The sequence below is a fragment of the Myotis myotis genome, unplaced genomic scaffold (genome assembly GCF_014108235.1).
Source record: "Myotis myotis isolate mMyoMyo1 unplaced genomic scaffold, mMyoMyo1.p scaffold_m19_p_3, whole genome shotgun sequence".
In the NCBI taxonomy this organism is placed as follows: Eukaryota; Metazoa; Chordata; class Mammalia; order Chiroptera; family Vespertilionidae; genus Myotis; species Myotis myotis.
In genome coordinates, this window is record NW_023416335.1 from 139,721,325 (window position 1) to 139,741,292 (window position 19,968).

At 38.0% G+C, this 19,968-nt stretch overlaps 1 protein-coding gene across 3 annotated transcripts in view; it reads right to left on the minus strand.

The window, feature by feature from the left end:
* Nucleotides 1–19,968, minus strand: part of NAV3 (neuron navigator 3) — an 840,800-nt gene that overhangs the window by 262,780 nt on the left and 558,052 nt on the right. For all 3 annotated transcript variants that reach the window (XM_036299344.1, XM_036299343.1, XM_036299341.1), the window contains 2 exons: nucleotides 5,233–5,350; nucleotides 4,546–4,598 (listed from right to left, as the gene is read on the minus strand). In XM_036299344.1, coding sequence (XP_036155237.1) covers nucleotides 4,546–4,598; nucleotides 5,233–5,350 — 171 coding nt within the window. The remainder of the gene's footprint in view (nucleotides 1–4,545; nucleotides 4,599–5,232; nucleotides 5,351–19,968) is intronic.

A 19,968-nucleotide genomic window follows, 5' to 3' on the forward strand; every position in this document is an offset into this window, starting at 1 on the left:
TTTCCCCTCCATGTCTTACATTTTTGTCTAAGAACCTTGCACTTGTGCCTGTGCATTTCAAATGAATGTTGGGCATTTTTTAATGCTATTTTTAATCTTCTGGGCATTCTGGACATTCCTGGTATTTATAGTTTACTAACTTATTTCCTCATGTAATCTCACCAAATCCTGATACCTCCCACATAGAAATTACTTAACAGGTGCTGTCCATATTGGTAACTTCATCTTTGGATGCGGTTAAACATAGTGTTGAATAAGCTCCTACAAATTAAGCTCTGTTTTTCAGGATGAGTTTAGTCATGAACTTATTAAGGAAAGATAGCCATGGCTTTAAAACTGAATAAATATGAATCACAATCTCTCAATAGTGTTAATAAGCTGCTAAACGGACAAGTTCATGCTTTTCTTAAATATGTACTCTTTGGTCCATGTTACTTAGAGGGATCATTTTTGCATTTTCTGTATCTATTATTAGATACTATAACTGAATTTTTTTATATAACATGACCATTAAAGAATCACACAGAAAAGAGCACATTAGTGTTATCTAATACTTGAAGATGCTGTCATATTGATTTGAATTCCTTCAATGTTTCTGTAATCCACTGAAAAATACACACATCTTCATGCAATCGTATCTCATTCTCCCATGGCATGGAGCAAAATGTATTCTTTTCCGACATTAAATCTTCCACACAGACTTCAAATTTCCTCCTTTGCCACTTGCTGCAGAATTTGGCATCATCACTTGTCTCCCTTTTCCCCTGGATCCTCCTTCTCTCTCCCTACTGCTTCCTCCTCCTCTGCTTGCTTCCCCCATCCTCCTTCCTCTCAAACTGTATGTGTGCTTTTTATTCTTCCATTAAACAGGACACTTTTAGAAAGAATATTCATGACTCAATGGATATCTGCACCCCTTAGTTACTCCTCAGCACACAAGCACCCTATAGCAGATGTTGACATGAAGGGCATTAATGCCTGTCCAATGACCAGAACAAGCTTCCTCATTTCAGTACACCAACTAGTTGGCAATGTAGCATTTGGCAGCATCTGCTCCATAGGCTTACATTGCTTTGCCCTGTCTCACTCAGTCCGAGTCCTAGAGCTTAAGCTACCATAGCTACCTAAGGATTAACAATCCACACCTGCTGATCCCCTCCCTCTCAAAAGTGAGCTCACTCTCTCACCACTCTTTCCCTTTTCTGACTTTACGCAGACCTGTGAGATCTCATACTTGCCCACAGCTTCAACCATTACATAGGTTTATTTAGCTTGGTTTATTCTTACTTCTGCCCTTCAGAAACACATGATTGATAGCCTAAAGTCACTGCCTGCTTGATATTCCAAAGGATACATTAAACTCTACTCATCAAAATCTGAATTTTTCCCCCCTCTATGTTAATCATCTTGTTTAACGGCAACCTCTTACTCAGGCCTAGAAATCAGGGACCATTTTATTCTCCCTGTATTCTTCATCTCTCATATACAATGTGAGAGCAACACGTATTCTACAGTTCCTGGAAAGCATCTCGGGTTACCTCTTTAATATTCACATCAGATCATGTCATAGCCCAACTTTAAGTCTTTCAAAGGCTTCAGAACCGACGAATAACATACCTCTCACTGTGCTCAAACCACAGTGGTTTTCTACCTGTCTCTGGAACACATCAAGCTCATTCCTTCACGGTCCTTTTGTTCTTGTCTATGCAACACTGCTGCTATTATTTAAGTATTTGCTCCTGTGATCCTCAAGTGTCCCTATACCTGGCACCTTGGGTGCTCAGTTAATATATTAGCTCAATATGAGCAGCCTGGCTGTTACAGGAATCCATCCATATATTGTAGATTCATACCACCAGTGAACTTATCTTCTCAAAGGCTTAAAATAGTCCAATAAAAGTTATCAAGTCTGCAATTTAAATAAAGACAATTTGTGGCCAGAAATAGTAGCAGACCTAATTTTACCTTACCTGTGTTAAACACAAACAGCACCCAAGGCCATAAAAGCTAAGATATATAAAAAGATGGTCAAAGTAATTCTGTGAGTGGGAACAGCACTCCCCTGTTACTGACAAAGTGCCTCTGGGCTGTTATATGATAAAGAAGAAACATACTGTTTGGAATAGGTAAATGAAATTTGTAAGTCGAGCCATGCTATCATAATTCTCTTTCCTCTACTTTCTTGTTTCTGTTAAAGTCTGGATTTTTAATTCATTAATAGCATAGTGCCAATGCCAACTAAGAACAGGGGCAAAAACTTTACATTTAACTCATGTGTATTCTTCTGAATCAACCTATTGAGGACATGCCAATTTTATTCAAAGTTCAACCACATCAGAAAAAATTAGAATCCAAGTCATTCTTACTCACAATCCAATGTGATTCTGACTAATACTTTTTGCCTGGAAAACTACCTTCTCATAGCATTTACATTTCTTAGGCTTTGATTTTTCTATTTCTTTAAATTTGTTTTTAATCAGAAGCAGAAATTTCAATATGACATGCACATGAGATATTACATGACATTTGGGGGCTAATAAGGAGCAGGAAGTAATAAAAAGTTACTGAAACTCATGAGGGTATTTTTATAGGTTCGTAGACTCTTTGGTACAGATGTTTCAAGAATAATATCTACGGACTGCATCTCTATCCAGTTATAAGCTTTGGAGGCTTTTTCCTCCTGTCATAAAGCAATAGTTTGTTTGTTCATCAGGTTCTTAGAATCAAATTGGAATGATAGCAGAGAAGGTAAGAGTTTTAGTATTCAACACCCCCTTATGGTTAAAATGATGAAAGCAAAACCAACATCATTGGCCTTAAGAAATACAATATGTGATATTCTAGGACTATAGGGATTTATAATATGGAAGCCCTAAAAATCTTTTCACAGGTGGTAATTCAGAAATGTGCTCCTTATAAAGTTAGTAGCAATACTATTCTTCATTTCCATATCAGTTTAGGTAGTAAAAATGTTCATAATTATATGTCATTATCATATCCTAATTGGAAATTATTTTTATTCTTATTTATTTTTTTAAATATATTTTATTGATTTTTTACAGAGAGGAAGGGAGAGGGATAGAGAGTTAGAAACATTGATGAGAGAGAAACATCAATAAGCTGCCTCCTGCACACCTCCTACTGGGGATGTGCCCACAACCAAGGTACATGGCCTTGACCGGAATCGAACCCGGGACCCTTTCCGCAGGCCGACGCTTTATCCACTGAGCCAAACCGGTTAGGGCGGAAATTATTTTTATAGATGAGAAAGCTAAGGCTCAGAAAGGTTACATGTCTTTCTCAATAGCACACAGCTGTAATTGTAGCAGGGTACGAAGGGATTGCAAATGCTTTAAGTAAAACTTCAGAAAACAACTATAATTAATTTCCATAGTCATGTTAGTGCTCAGAGTAATTAAATTAGGAAATTTTCCTTAAAATTTATGCACTTTACAGTTTTTCTTAACAGTGATTTTTTTCCCACAGCAGCTACACAGAGTTTACAACATTGTAACAGGTCCTTGGAGTGCTCATTAAACACACACACACACACACACACACACACACACACAGGCGCAATTGATGTGCTAGTTAATCACTTTAAAAATAAATTCCTTTTATTATTTTGGATATTAGTTTTCTCACATTAAGTAAAGCAGGTCAACAGGTCAAAAAAGTTCAATTTGGGGTTTTTTTTTCATTTTCCAGTCTCTGACAATTGAAAACTCATAAAGTTTATATAAAATGTCTCTTCTGTGCTAAAAAGAGTTTTGGAAGAAACCTCACGCTATGGATTTTGGCTACCCTTCTTGATTTTATCTCTGATGAAAGTTCAGGTAAGGCATTTTGCATTTCAGGCTGTCCTATGACATTAAGTTGTGGCTATTTCATTAAGAAAGGGGTAAGTTTTTATTTCAGCAGTTTATTAACCCATTATTTTGGCATAAACCTTGAAGGTTTACCAGTCGGTGAAGATAAGAGAAGACTGGGGGAAAGGCAAACCTCAGATTGATGACTTTCTGGAAAAGGCCATGAATCATATGTCCCAATTAGTCACTGCTCAGCACACTTCCAGAGCGTGCCTTTCGAGCTATTTCCAAAAGTGTTAAAGAATCCATGTGTTTACATTGGACTTTGTTATGAACAAAGAAAATACTATTCATATATTTCAAAAGTGCACATGGCACGTTCTGTTCTTCAAGCCAGTTGTCCAGACAAAAGGGCTCCACTTCAAATTGGAAATGGGTTTTATTACCACCAAGACCAGTGTCAAATTATTCAGACATGAACAAAAGAGATGTCAGGATGTGTTAAAACATCTGGGGATATGCTACTCAGGAGTCATACACATTCAATTGTACTAATGCTGTCACTTGTTCATAAACAGCAACCCCCTCCCCCCAGCCAAATACACATCATAGAATGTTTCAAATGGTTTCTTAAACAAGAAGGAAGACAGGCAAAATAATGTCCTAGTCCATTTACAAATGCAGTTAAATCTAGAAGTGAAGATAAGCACTATTTTAGATTCAATGTGATTCTTACCATCTGAGATTGACTCCTTGGACATCCATTGATATCTTCAACTTTTTCATTTGCTAAAGTAAAGAAATAAAATAAAAGAGAGAAAAAAAAAGAATGATGCTTAAGCAATGAATTGAAACACAAAAGGCTAAAAAAACAACAACACTAAAACAAAAAACAAAACACCAAGCAAAATGCTGCTGCTACATTCACTCTATCTCCCAAGCAAAGTACAAGAGGACACACTTGTTAGCAGCCGACAATTCCACATGCACAAGGCGGAAAAAAAAGGGGGGGGGAGAGTGAGAAGGAAGTTGCTGCTAATTCTTTAGTCCATGCCAAATGACTGCTGACATGAAACCTTTCACAATTGTCCCCGCTGGGTCAGGATACAGTTTCAAGGAATCTCCGAGTGCGTAAGTTGCTCCAGCTAATGCAATGCACACATGGGAGACATATGGTTTAATGAAGCATTCATTTCTGACAATTCGGTGTATGTATGATACAGTTCTAACCATTTAAAAGTGTGGCCACACTGCCTTTTTCAAACATTGCCACAAAAACATTTCAATTTAAATCATGGGAGAGGAGAGCTACGTTAATCTCAGACACATGGACCAAGTTTGCATGCATTTGACTGAAACTGTGTTTTACCAAAAGGAGTGGGAGCAGAGCCAGTCAGGTTTTCCCTCACAGGGCAGGGCTTACCTATGATCTGGATGATCTCGGCTAGCAGCACTCCATCTGCAATGTCTTGTTGCAAATCCTTGATCAGCCGCTTGTGGCCCGATTTTGCCAGGTAGTGGTTGGCCCAGTCAGTGTAAATCTGTTGAACAGAGGGAGGGAAGACGTGAGATGGGCTGAGGGAAAGGAGCTAATAAAAACTCTGAAGACAAATGCTGGATTCAAAGGGAAGCTATTCTGAATCACATTCCAGTTCACGAAGTCATAGCTCAAAAGGAAATAGTTGTAAAAAATTTTAAACAGCTCTTTCCTCCACTTATCTCCTGTTTCACAGGGAGATGATTCACTCTTTCAAAACCAGGGGCTAGTCACTTGTGACACAGCAAAACTCCCCAGATGACTCCTGCTTGCAAATCAGTTTGGGATTTCACTCTCTTGCTCCTAGTTCTATCAGATAGTAAATAATCTGTCTAGCCTTGTAGAAGGAAGCCACCTGGACCAATTTCTACAGAAACCCTACTATAAAAATGTGTTTCTCTGAGAAGACTTTATTTACATTTGTCACTTGCGATACTATATGTGACAATATTTTGGTATCATTTTAGGAATTAATTGCAGATCCCTAAGATATTTTATTCAGACTTGTTTTCACCCATTTCAGCCTCTTGAAATGTGTTTATATAAGAGAAGAGAGGAAGCAAATGCAATTATTACATAGACATTACAATATAGAATTGAGGGTGCTGGCAATCTGAAACAGTAAGATGACTCCAGTAACAGATTATGATAGAAGAAAAAGTTGGAACTGGCCAGAAGTTTCACAAAAATAAAATGTTACCAATATTTCAATTGTAATGGGGCCCCTACTTGTGTAATGTAACTTAACAGAAAGGATAAAACTGTTCAGACTTTTCAGTTTTAATTAAAACAGTATTCTGAAAATAGGACAAATTAGACTGGAAAGGTAAGTTGTAGCTTAAATCATAAGCACTGAATGCCAAGCAGACTGTAAAAAAAAAGCACTCTTTTATATCTAACAAAACCAAAGGTAGTTTTTACAAAAATAACATGAATCAGAAGTGAAAGTCTCCCCACAACATGCAACCCCACCCACTTTGGAATAATTTGGCATGGATAGTCCTAGAAGTTTTTTCTAGAACTTTACACTTTACTTATAACACCATGTTACACACACACACACACACACTAGGATTTTAAGCTAAAGCTGGCTAAAATTTTATATATAATTTTAATAAAACTTCTAAAACCATATCCCATATATTTTCCCATACTTTTATCTCATTATCTTTGATTTTCTATTATACACAATATCAATCCCCCTGTTAAAGGATGTTTAATTTGTTTAAATATGTTTCCATTATAACTAAAGTTGTAAGACACCCTTATTTACATATCTTTGCACACTCATATGCTGGTATTTTTACCTAAAAGTAGAGCTGGTAAGGTTTTGTGTGTTTTTTAATGTATCCTATATATAAATATTCAAAAATACAATCTAGAAGATAGAGCATTTCTTTATTTTACAAAATATAAAGTTGCATCTTAATGCATAAGTAGTAGTGATTAAGTTTTCTGAAAGACATAAATAATTGGAAGCAGCCATTTGCACAGGAAAAAATGAGAGCAAAATTACATCTCCTTTCTCATGTTCATGATCTTTGATGAAAATATTAAAGTATGAGAAAAGTAAGTCATAAAATTGTCTTCACAATTAGAAAACAAGCACATGACTTCTAGATGGTGATCATCTTCCTCAAAGATTTTATTCTTCTTGTATTATTTATTGTAAATTTTTATAAGGATTTATGCTATTTAAGATCTAAAACATTGACACACTCCCCTCATCTACACATCAAACGAAATATAGCATTAATTGTTTGGCCTTCTAGTAGAAATTTCAGGTTGACCCAATATTTTTAAAATAGTTTTTTATTGAATTTACTAGAGGCCTGGTGCACGAAATTTGTGCACGAAAGGAGTGGTCCCTCAGTCCAGCCTCTTCCCTCTCCAATCTGGGACCCCTAGGGGGATGTCTCTCTGGTAATTACCATGCTGTTACGGGTTGACCCAGTCTTGATTTGTGCCTATGTTATAGCAGTGAGTTATAAGAACCAGGTGAGTGACTTTAAAGATAAAGAACATGAATTCTGGAGTCAGTCGGACATCCCTCTCGCAATCCAGGACTGCTGGCTCCTAACCACTCTCCTGCCTGCCTGCCTGATTGCCCCTAACCACCTCTGCCTACCTGCCTGATCGCCCCTAACTGCTCCCCTGCCTGCCTGATTGCCCCTAACCCCTCTGCCTGCCTGCCTTATCACCCCTAAATGCCTCTGCCTGCTGGCCTGATCGCCCCTAACTGCTCCCCTGACGGCCTGATTGCCCCCTAACTGCTCCACTGCCTGCCTGATCACCCCTAACAGCCTTTGCCTAGGCCTCTGCCACCTCAGCTTTGTCCGGAAGGACATCCGGAAGGACGTCTGGAAGGTTGTTTGGCTGTTTGGTCTAATTAGCCTATTACACTTTTATTACTATAGATTGGGATGACATTGGTTAATACAATTATATAGGTTTCAGGTGTACAATTCTGGAATATATTCATCTGTATATGTATTGTGTGTTCACCACCCCAAGTCAAGTCTCCTTCCACCATTATTTATCCCCCCTAAACCCTCTCCTACCTCTTCAACCCTCCTTTCTCTCTGATAATCACCATGCTGTTATGGGTTGATCCAGTCTTGATTTGTGCCTATGTCATAGCAGTGAGTTACAGAACCAGGTGAGTGACTTTAAAGATAAAGAACATGAGTTCTGGACTCAGGCAGGCCTGGCTTTGAGGCCAGCAGATTCCTCATTTGCAAAATAAAAATAACACTACTTAAATTATAGGATTGTGTCAGAACTAAGATAGCACTTGTAAAGTACATGTCACAGAGTCAACCCTGAAGAAATGTCTATTATCATCATTAGTATGGCATCTGGTATTTGCTAAGATGGCTATCCAACAATGTTAAACGTATCCTTTGGCAGAGGGTTAAAAATGAGAGAGTATTGGTTAAAAGAAGATGAAAAAAATTGCATTGCTCACTCCTGACATTACGCAGACCTCTGACTCTTCCTGACTTCTGATGCACTGGGCCCACAGATCTGTCCACCCTCCAACCCAGAGGAATGTATCTGATTGTAAGCTGTCATGTTCTCATGCAGACCTGCAATGCCTCCATCGGGACATCAACTCCATAAAACTCCATATTTCATGGATTTTCTTTTATGAAGGCATTACATTATGGAAATTTTTTATCTAAATAGATATAGAATGAAATACATTAAAAATGAAAACAAGAAGCCCTGCCAGTGTGGCTCAGTGGTTGAGCATCCACCTATGAACCAGGAGGTCATGGTTTGATTCCTGGTCAGGGTACATGCCCAAGTTGTTGCCTCTATCCCCAGTCAGGGGCGTGTAGGAGGCAACCGATCAATAATTATCTCTCATCACTGATGTTTCTATCCCTCTCTCCCACTCTCCCTTCCTCTCTCTGAAATCAATAAGAACATTTTTAAAAAGTGAAAACAAGAATATTTGCATTTGGCAAATGCATGCCAATAGTACCTTAGCCTCTATCTAAATCCCTCACAGGACTTAGGTGAGAAAACCAATGGGAAGCCAGCTGCTAAGCTTCAAGACCTTATTGGGAAAGCCTATAATTTGGCTCATGAAACAATTTTTACATGGACCAGGAATCCCAAGCTTAAGAGCTTTGACTTGTAGAAGGAAGCCACCTGATTTCCACAGAAACCCTACTATAAAAATGTATGTTTCTCTGAGAAGACTTTTACATGTGAAACTTTGCTCAGACAATGGCTCTGACTTTACCTGAAATCAAAAAAATCAATTCAGACTACATAAATAAATGAATTTAAAAGAAATCTCTATTAAAAACTAAGTCTTATACTCATTACTTTACTTATTATTTCTAATAAACATATGTAAAAGATACCTAAGACCCTCCAAGTATATCAGTGCCTTTCAAAAAGATGTTATAATCTAGGTAAGGAAATATAAAACAATAAAAAACTTATAAATGTATATGTTAAATATTATATAAATATTTTTTTCTATCTTTTAAAAAATATCCTCAGGTGAGGATGAAATATATAGTACAAAACCATCTATCCTGCTTTCAATGCACAATGGTTATTAACAATCCTTTCTTCTGCAGAAAATATAGCAGTCTGTTAATTTTTAAGAAAGGATTTAGATATTATAATCATACTAGAGGCCCAATGCATGAAATTCGTGCAAGGGGATCGGCCCTCACAGACTTGGCTTCATCAGGAAGGTCATTCAGCTGTCCAGTCTAATTAGCATACTATGCTTCTTTATTTTATTTTTTTAACTATGAAGGCAGTTGATAGTACTTGTCGATGACTGTTCTTCAGACATATTCTGTCGACCACATCACTTTCTTTTGCCTTCAGAGGTACGTTGTGGCAACAGTTGGTCTTCAGGCATAGTCTGTTGACAATTTTGGCTTCAGAATCAACAAAAACATGATGTCATTACCCAGTGCCCACAGCCACCGTTTCTGGGCTGGGCTGGGCTGTGGGCTGCATTTTGTGCCATGGCAGTATAGGCTGTGATTTAGTGGGCTATTGCTCCAGGGTGGTGGTGGGGTCTGTGTCCTACTTGGGGGAAACCGAGTGTTGCTTTGTGGGCACCAGGTCCACAGTGCTGTTTCTCTGTGTACATCACGGCAGCTCCTGCATTGAGTGTCTGCCCCCTGGTGGTTAGTGCACATCATAGTGACCGGTCGGACAGTGGGAAGGACACTTAGCATATTACTCTTCTATATATATAGATATTGATTTCTTATTTTTGGGTTGGAAAAGTGCGGGATGTCTTATACAGCAAAAAATATACTAATGTTTTAGTGGAAATTAACCATAGACTACTTTGGAGTTCAGATCCAAAATCCAGACATGATTTCATCATTCTGTTGTATTTATTTGAACAGATTCGAATGACAGTTGACCTGGTGGTTTGCATCCTCTCTCATTAGAATATTACAATAAGTTTACCTATGAGTTTTAAATACATTGATAGTCTATGCATCTTTGCTTGAAGACTGCCTCATTAAAGACACACCTCCTATCTCCACGCTTTTATTATTATAGACTAGAGGCCCGGTGAACAAAAATTCATGTATTTGGGGAGGGGGGTCCCTCAGCCCAGCCTGTGCCCTCTTGCCATCCAGGACCCCACAGGGGATGTCCACCTGCTGGCTTAGGCCCACTCCCCGGGGGATCGGGCCTAAGCTGGCAGTAAGACATCCCTCTGGCAGCCTGGGAGCCCTCAGGAGATGTCCTCCTGCTGGCTTAGGCCTGTTCCCTGGGGGATAAGCCTAAGCTGGCAGTCAGACATCCCTCTGGCAGCCTGGGAGCACTTGGGAGATGTCTGATTGACATCCCAGGGGAGCAGGCCTAAGCCATCAGTTGAACATCCTTAGTATTGAGGATGAGGCAGGAGAGCTCCCGCCACCACTGCTGCACTCGCAGCCATCAGTCCGGCTTGTGGTTGAGCGGCACTCCCCCTGTGGGAGCCCATTGACCACCAGGGGGCAGCTCCTGTGTTGAGTGTCTGCCCCCGGTGGTCATTGTGCATCATAGCGACCAGTCATTCCCAGTTGTTCCACCATTAGGGTCAATTTGCATATTACCTGTTTATTATATAGGATAATGTATATAAAATATCATAGCACAGTGTAGCATATAGTTTGTCTTATTTCATTTTTTAAAATACATTTTTTGTATACCTCTTACTATTTGACCATTTTGAAACTCAAAACTTAAGTAACAGTTTAATAGAATAAGTATTATTACTTGTTAAATAGGTGATTAGAGAAAGGATTAAAGCAATACTTTAAATGATATATTTGGAGTCTCTTTTTGTAATTGGCTTCTCTGTTTCTGCCCAAGAAATGGGGAAATGAAAAGTTGACTGGATATCATTTTAAGCTACTATTCATTCTCATTTCCCCATTTTATTTTTATAAAACCACTAGAGGCCTGGTGCACAAAATTTGTGCATGGGGGTGTGCATGTCCCTCAGCCCAGCCTGCACCCTCTCCAATCTGGGATCCCTTTCACAATCCAGAACTGCTGGCTCCCAACTGCTTGCCTGCCTGATTGCCCCTAACCACTTCTGCCTTCCAGCCTGATCACCCGCTAACCAATCTCCTGCCAGCCTGATCAACGCCTAACTGCTCCCCTGCCAGCCTGGTCACCCCTAACTGCCCTCCCTTGCCAACCCAGTCACCCCCAACTGCCCTCCCCTGCTGGCCTGGTCACCCCTAACTGCCCTCCCTTGCTAGCCTGGTTGCCCCTAACTTCCATTCCTTGCCAGCGTGGTTGCACCTAACTGCCCTCCCCTGCAGGCCTGATCGCTCCCAACTGCCCTCCCCTGCTGGCCATCTTGTGTCCACATGGGGGTGGCCATCTTGTATGTTGGAGTGATGGTCAATTTGCATATTACTCTTTTATTAGATAGAATAGTGAAATATTGGTTCTAGTCTAAATCTTATTTCACTTAACTTCAATTGCATTTCCACTGCTACCAGCAGCGTGGAAAAAAAAAAAAAGGTCTATATAGCATTCTTTCTCCAAGAGGTACTGTCCACTAACAACTGTTTGAGAGTGAGCCACTATTTTAAACACTTTAAATGGCATAACTCATTCAAACCTCAAAGCTCCCTTAGAGGAGGAAACTACTATTCCATTTCAGAGATGAGAATCTTGAAATAGAGAGGTGAAGTATTTTCCTCAGGTCACAACAGCTGCATGGAACCCAGATGTTCTGGCTCAGAATCTGCACTCTTAGCCCCAACAAAAGGAAATGTTTCATTTATGAGCCTTCCATAATTCCAGCCTCCTACAGTTATTTCCATGCCTCTCACATGCATGTCAAACTTGGGGGGGGGTGTGTGGGGGAGAATCCTTTATTTGACTGCTATAACATCTGGTGTCTACAGAGTGCTCTATGGGGAATCCATCCTAAAGGCTTGCAAAATTCTAATAATGCAGGTGACAACATGAACTAAAGTGTGCATGTTAAACTGTACCAAAAAAGTATTTTAGTTAAATAGTCAAGAGAACTTTCTGTTCTCACAATTTTCTAGGGGTAAAAAAACAAACAAACAAGCAAAACACATACACACACACACAAACAGCATACTTGATATTCTTTTACCTTCTTTTTATCTCAGTCTGATAATTGATGTTAAGAGATAGAGCAAATAAATTTAAGGTAACTATTATCAACCATTCTTCAAAACCTAAATAATATGGCAGAAAGTATGTGTAAGAAAATGATGTTAACAAAACACAAATTGGGGAGGAGGGTAAAGGGGATGGGAATGGATTAACCAAATGACACATATGCATAACACAGACAACAGTGTGGGGAAAGTCTGGGGTGGGGTGGGGGCTGGGTGGAGGGGGGCATAGGGACAGAAATTGGGGGACATCTGCAATACTAACAACAATTTTTAAAAAAGAGAGAATAAACATGTACAAATCTTAGCATTTTCATTTCTAAGTTTCTGACCTGGATTTTTATTCACATACTAATAATTAGCAGTGAAGAATGACTGCTAGAAACTTCAGTGTAAACCAGTGGTTCTCAAAGTCTGATCCCAGGACCAACAGTGTCTGATCCATCTGAGAACTTTTTAGAAATGCAAATTATCAGTCCTCACCCCAGATCTACTGACTCAGCAACTCTGGAGATGGAGCCAGGAAACTGAGCTTTAACAAGCACTCCCTCCAGGTGAATCTGGTGTGTCTAATGCGTAAAAACTAACGGCATAGACCAATACTGTTCACAAATAAAAATGATTGTATTGCTAACACTTTAAACTGTATTTCAATGTAAAGAGAATGCTACCTCAGTGTAAGGAAAAGGTAACAAAAGAATGTTGGCTTATATAGAATTTAACGTAACCTACTAAATTTATCTTTCTACCAAGAAAAACCCACTGAGACCACAATATACTAATTGTAAATGCTATTTGCAAACCATTTGTTCCATTGTTGTTGTTGTTTGAGAGATAGAGATAGAGAGAGAGAGAGACATCAATTTGTTGTTCCACTAATTTATGCATTCATTGGTTGACTCTTATGTGTTCCCTGACTGGGGATCAAACCCTCAACCTTGGCTTATGAAGACAACACTCTAACCAACTGAGCTACCTGGCCAGGGCCCTATTCTGATGTTTTTAACCTTTTAAATTATTAATGATTTAATAAATCATGAAAGTTGGGCATTTATTTCAAAGTTTTTTTCAAGACAGAAAATCATTTATTTATTTAGAAAGTGGTGAGCAAGGGGTGATTTACATTTACTTAGACTAAAAGCATAGAACTTGGAAGCTGAAGGGAATATACTTCCTGCTATGCTAAAAAGCAGCAGTGAAAGTAATGGAAATAAAAGTGTAGCACCCACAGCTACTCAGACATCCATCTAGCCAGTGACAGGCAGCAGGAGTAAAGTTTTGGGGCGGGGGTGGAGGGGGTGAGACTTTTCAAAATATTTGTTTTCTTGCCATATTTCTTTCCTTTTTATTACATGAATTCTAGGCAAACACAGCACTATCTGGAAGATTTTATTGATCCCCATTAAAGCACATCCTATTTTCATAAATATTTGGCAGTTTTGAAGCTATCATAAGTTATAATAAAACACACACACCATGCCCCAATGCATATACATGTCACATGACAAGATTGCTAAGGACACTTTGTTGATCCAATGCTTATTCCAATCAGACAATTATTTACCAGCTTTCTGCAGGTGGTTTCTCTCCAGTGACATGCTATAGCTCCAAACCACCACAGGTAGGGGCTAGAGCCACATAACTCTAAGATCATCAGACAATTCTGGCTGCTTCTGTGTAGCTTTGTTACATGGCAAGGTAAAACTGCTCTTGACTGCTAAAAGAACACCAAGATTTCAGAGTCACCAGATTAACAGCCACCTTACAAATCTCCAAATTCTTTACTGAAATCCTTTCATTTTAAATGTACCCCAATTGCTAAACTGCTAAGGATTCCATTTGAATCCCTTATAAGTTATTGCACATTAAGTAAAACAGAAAATAACAATGGGAAAAAAATGCAGACTGCTGACTGTATGATTTCATATTTTATTAATTTATTTATGTATTTAATATGTTTTTATTTTTGTTGTTTTTGTTTTAGAGAGAGAGGAAAGGAGAAGGGAGAGATAGAAACATCGATTAGCTGCTCCTGCACATCCCTTACTGGAGATTGAGCCCACAAACCCCTGCACGTGCCCTGACTGGGAATCAAAACAGTGACCTCTTGGTGCATGGGTCCATGCTCAACCACTGAGCAACACTGGCTGGGCTCATATTGTATTTATATACAAATATAAGGTGGCAAATAAAAATCAAAGATTCTAAATTGGCCAATATTTCAAATTCAAGCCTCCAAACCAAATTTTACAGTCTGTTTCCTTATAAACCTATCCCTGTGATTGAAGTTCCTCTTGTTTAGAAACATGATCTAAAACGTCCATCCAACATGGAACACTCAGGAAATAAAGCTTTTCACTGAGCAGAGAAGTTGATCTCAGTGAGGTAGTTGTTCTCCAATTCCCAAACCCCCTGAGGAAAAAAATAGCGAAATTTTTTAAGATTTTCAGAAGTGGAGACTGAAGTCAAACAATTTGGGCTCCTTTCCCAGTCCCACTTCTTACTACTAGACTCAAGTTTCCATATCTTTAATGCAGGGATTATAGACTTATCTCCAAGCCTATCTCACATGATTATTATGAGGATTAACTGTAATAAAAAACATTTGCAAAAGCAAGATGTTCTATACAGAATAAGGCATCATTATTAAAATCAATGAAACATGTTACCCATGAATTACGTTCACATATTTGCCCCAAACATGCAATAATAACTATTGCACATACATAATGAGATCAACCACTTTTTATTTCTTAATTTCATTAATGAGACATAGAAGGTAATTTGTTTCCATGAAATATCCTTATTTTGAATCCTATTCTCCATTGTTTTTACACTCAGGGTAGCTGGAAGTGCATGTCCACATGCAGCGTGATAGCCATATAATGAAAACGGCAGACCTTTCATCAGTATGAGTTCTTGAGTGACTGTCTAAACCAGAGGATCCCAACTCTACATCCAACACCAGGAAATGCCTTGGGCTGTGTGTGAGAGAAACAAACAAATACTGTGCTGAGTCCCTGAAACCTGGGGTTCTCTTAGAGCAGCGGTTCTCAAACTGTGGGTCGCGACCCCTTTGGAGGTCGAATGACCCTTTCACAGGGGTCGCCTAAGACCATCGGAAAACACATATATAATTACATATTGTTTTTATGATTAATCACTGTGCTTTAATTATGTTCAATTTGTAACAATGAAATTGGGGGTCACCACAACATGAGAAACTGTATTAAAGGGTCGCAGCATTAGGAAGGTTGAGAACCACTGTCTTAGAGGCTGGCATTGATCTGAGTTACAGAGACACTCTCCTTGAGTCAAAGACTCTTTGCAGAACAACTTCTCAATGTCCACAAATTCAATTACAAGTCCAACAGAGGACTAGACATTCCCAAGATTCCTGTTTCCCTTCCAGAGACCACTGCCCTATACCCACAATCCTTACCAAGGACTTTCTCTTCACTCCTGATAATTTTTTCATTAAGTCATTGAATGTACATTTTAAAATACTTATTATAAGTTCTTTCTCACTAATAATTAACTTCCTTCTGAACCTCTGAGCTTGGACTCCCAGTGGTTCTTTCCATTTAATCTGTTACTACTGGTCCTAGGGTGGGAGTGTAGACAGAGGTTGGTCAAATTTCCATAGTTGGGATCCTTGGAACTTGGTATACTATTTTCAGATTTTTCCAATAAAAATGATAAAACAGGACTAAATGTTAAGTATATTGAATATCCTAATTTTGCTTTACAATTTACAAATGGGTCACCTCATTTGTTCCTTTTCAGTTGAATAGAGTAGGTACTATAATCACAGTCCTATTTTATGATGTATAGAAGAGATAATAATGGGTTTAGGTACACTGTGCAAGAAAATGATCACTTATGACATGGTTTCTATGGCAATTTCAGTACAATGCATTCTTAAATTTTTGAAAGAGGATCAATTTCTGAATCCATCAAGTACATATTTTCTAGTGTAGCTGTGACATGTATGTGTGTATGTGTGTGTATGAAATTAAATGTTATGGCTTCTAAAGTATATAAAAACATAAGCAATGGTTTTCAAAATTCATAATTCTTCACTATAATAATCTAGTTGGTAGAATTTTTGAATAATAAAAAATTTAATTATTATTTCTCAAAATGGCTTTAGGCTTACCATACAGCCCTATGATGTTCCTTACTCATTTTACATGCTAAGAAATGGTCATTTATAATATTAATTATAATATTTAAAGAAAATAAACATCAGAAATAATGTAATGACCCAACAGGGAACTCATGACTAAATATAGTTTATTCATCCTCTAAACTATTAAGTAGCCATGAAAAATATAAATTATTATACTTATATAGCAAAATGAAAAAGTATAATGGAAAAAGGAAAATATAAAACAATCTTGAGATGTGCATATAAAAAATACTAGAAACAAAGTCAGGGTATAACAGTATCTGTAATGAGAGTGTCTAGATTTATAGGTATTTTTCTATATAAATATTTTTGTAAGATCTTTTTATATGATTACAATTTATTTCGAAGCATTATATTATAGGTATTTTAAGAAAATTATAGGGAACATTTAAAAACACTTTTTGGTCTAGGGAAAAAAGGCGCTGTGAGACTTTAGATTCTAACCTATAATATGAACACTCATTATCATTTATCACCCCAATAGAGAGATACACAGGGAAGAGGGATTTGGACTGTGTCAAGAGGACAAGAGAAGCTGGACAAAGGTATGGGCGAACACTGGCACATGGTCTGAAAGGAGAAGACACTTTGGAGTGGCCTGTTCAGGTTCAGAACGTGAGGCCAACACATTTGTAGGACAACAGGGAGGGCTGGGGGGCACATGGGAATTACAAAAGTCAGAATAAATACAGATGAGGAATTTTCCCAGAAGCAGAAGGATAGAAGTAGGTGAGCAACTAAAAGATTAAGAGATCAGAAAAGAACCAGGATGTTCACAGGAGCCTAGTGACCAGAAAAACAATTAGGAGAAGGCATTCAAAGCATTAGTTCACAGCTCAGAGAGCTTAAAGCACAGAGGCAGGGATCTGTCCCAGGGCAGCCATTCTGGCACTGCGATGGGGAACTAATGGCTGAATTAAGGAGGTCTTCAGGGCTGGCACAGGTAGTAGCTTCCTTGAAGCCAACGATTTTCAACTGCTGTGCCGCGGCACATTGGTATGCCACAGAATTTTTTAAAACATGAAATACTTGACTATTTAGTCAGGAGCCCTGACCTGTTTTCCTGTAGATTGTCAAAAAAAAAAAGCAAACACAATAGCTATCTGGTTGAATGAATCAAAATCATAACTATTTTTTGTCAGATCAACAAAATATATATTTTTGGTGTGCTGCAGAATTTAGTAATTAGTCTATGTGTGTCACAAAATGAAAGAGGTTGAAAATTGCTATTTTAAGCAAATGACCAGAAGTTCTTGCATTCCACGTTCACTGACAGGAAGATTCAGAGGTGGGGCTTTGATCTAATTACCATGTTCCCAGGAACATATTTCCTACCATGTGCTGGGCACTTCATAGGTATTATTTCATTTACCCTCCCTAAGGGCCCTGAGAATGGGTGGGCATTGTGATATTCACTTTACATAGAAGACAACTGAGGATCAAAGCAGTTTACCAATTTGTTCAAAGTCAATAAATAGCAGGATTTTCTACTCAGAAATATCTACAACCTATCATTCTTTTTTGACAAGGATATAGGCAGATCATTCCTAAGAACCTGAATGGTTATCTTTTAAGGCGATTCACAGGAAAACAGTAATTGATGACACTTTATTCCCTGATATTCTTCTCTCTCCCAAAGCATGAAGCATCTCAAATATAATTTAAAAAATCTATACCTTATTTTTTCTGATAAATAATGCTGGTTAACATTTGGATTTATGCTTACAAATCAAGAGTAAAGAAATGGCAAATGTTTGGCTACATGAGCTACAAGGTATTTGAGTACTGGTACATAAAAGTAAGTTCAAGTATTTGTACTTGTCTTTCAGGTAATTCTAAGTTTCACCATATATATTTCTCTAAAACTCTAATTTTCCACAATTCCAAATTAATTGTGTTTCCAGAAAAACACAATGAAGTACTTCTTTGTTCTATGAAATTAAAAATAAAAAGGTCTGTTAGGGCTCAATTCCTTTTACAGTTTTGGGGTTTTTCATCATATGCTTCTTAAATCTATTTTTTCCATTTTCATGTCCAATATTAGACCATCCTTAAACCAAACTCCATTTTTTTCAGACAAACATGATAAAGTTAGATAAAATAACTGAGAAAATTATGTACAATATGTAGCATGGTATTCTTTTTTGTTATTAATCCTCACCCAAGGATATTTTTCCACTGATTTTTAGTGAGAGTGGAAGAGAGAGGTTAAGACAGAGAGAAAGAAACATCAATGTGAGAGAAACACATCGATTAGTTGTCTCTTGCACAAGCCCCAACCAAGGTATGTGTCCTTGCCTAGAATCAAACCCAGGACCCTTTGGTCCGTAGCCCGTTGTTCTATCCATTGAGCCAAACTAGCTAGGGCACAGTATGGTATTCTTTATTCAAATATTAATTGTGAGTTTTAGAGTGTTAATTATATATACTTGAGTCATAGTAATAATACCAATAAAATATACTGCGTTCTCATCATGTGCTAGGCACTGTGCTATGTTCTACAAGGGTACAATAATGCAATTCTCAAAACAACAACATTAAAGAAAGTGTTATTATTATTATTATTTCTTTACATTAAGGAAACTAAGAAAGTTACCAAAGGTCACACAGGTAGTAAAGTGGCTAAGCCTGGACTATTAACTATGCCTAACAACTGAGCTCCAGTACTATGCTCAATGGTAAATGCGTATGATGAGTAGTGCTTAAAATCGTGGTAAATTCTAAACCTGCCATATTTATAGTGCTGTTTCCAAAACTGCAATATAAATGACTATTCAGTACTCTATAGAAATCATGGGTTGTTCCCTTCAAATTCAGATCTCAAAGCCCCAACAATGACAAAAGGCCACCAGAATATCCAGGTCACATAAAGTTGAATAAACAGTGGTCCTTTGAGAGGCAGAATTCTGTTGACCTGATGAATATAAAGCAAAGGGAGTATAATTGCCACTGAGAAGAGTGTACATACAGATTGTCTCCATGAAAACACGCCTATTCTCATAAGAAAACAGATGTTTTCTAAATTAATACAATTTATTTTGCCTTGAAAGAGATGTCCTTCAGTAGTTGCTAGGTAACACATTTAAATTTAAGAACCAACTTGATTACTGACTTGGAATATTTTTCTTAATTGTGTATTTTGGTAAAACATGGGGTTCAGAAGTAAGGCACAAAGCAATGACGTAATTTGACATGACATGCTCCTGCTCTTCCCACTCCCACTTATACAGAGTTGCAATAGTGCTGCATGAGCATTTTTAGAAGTTAAGCTGGCCCCCA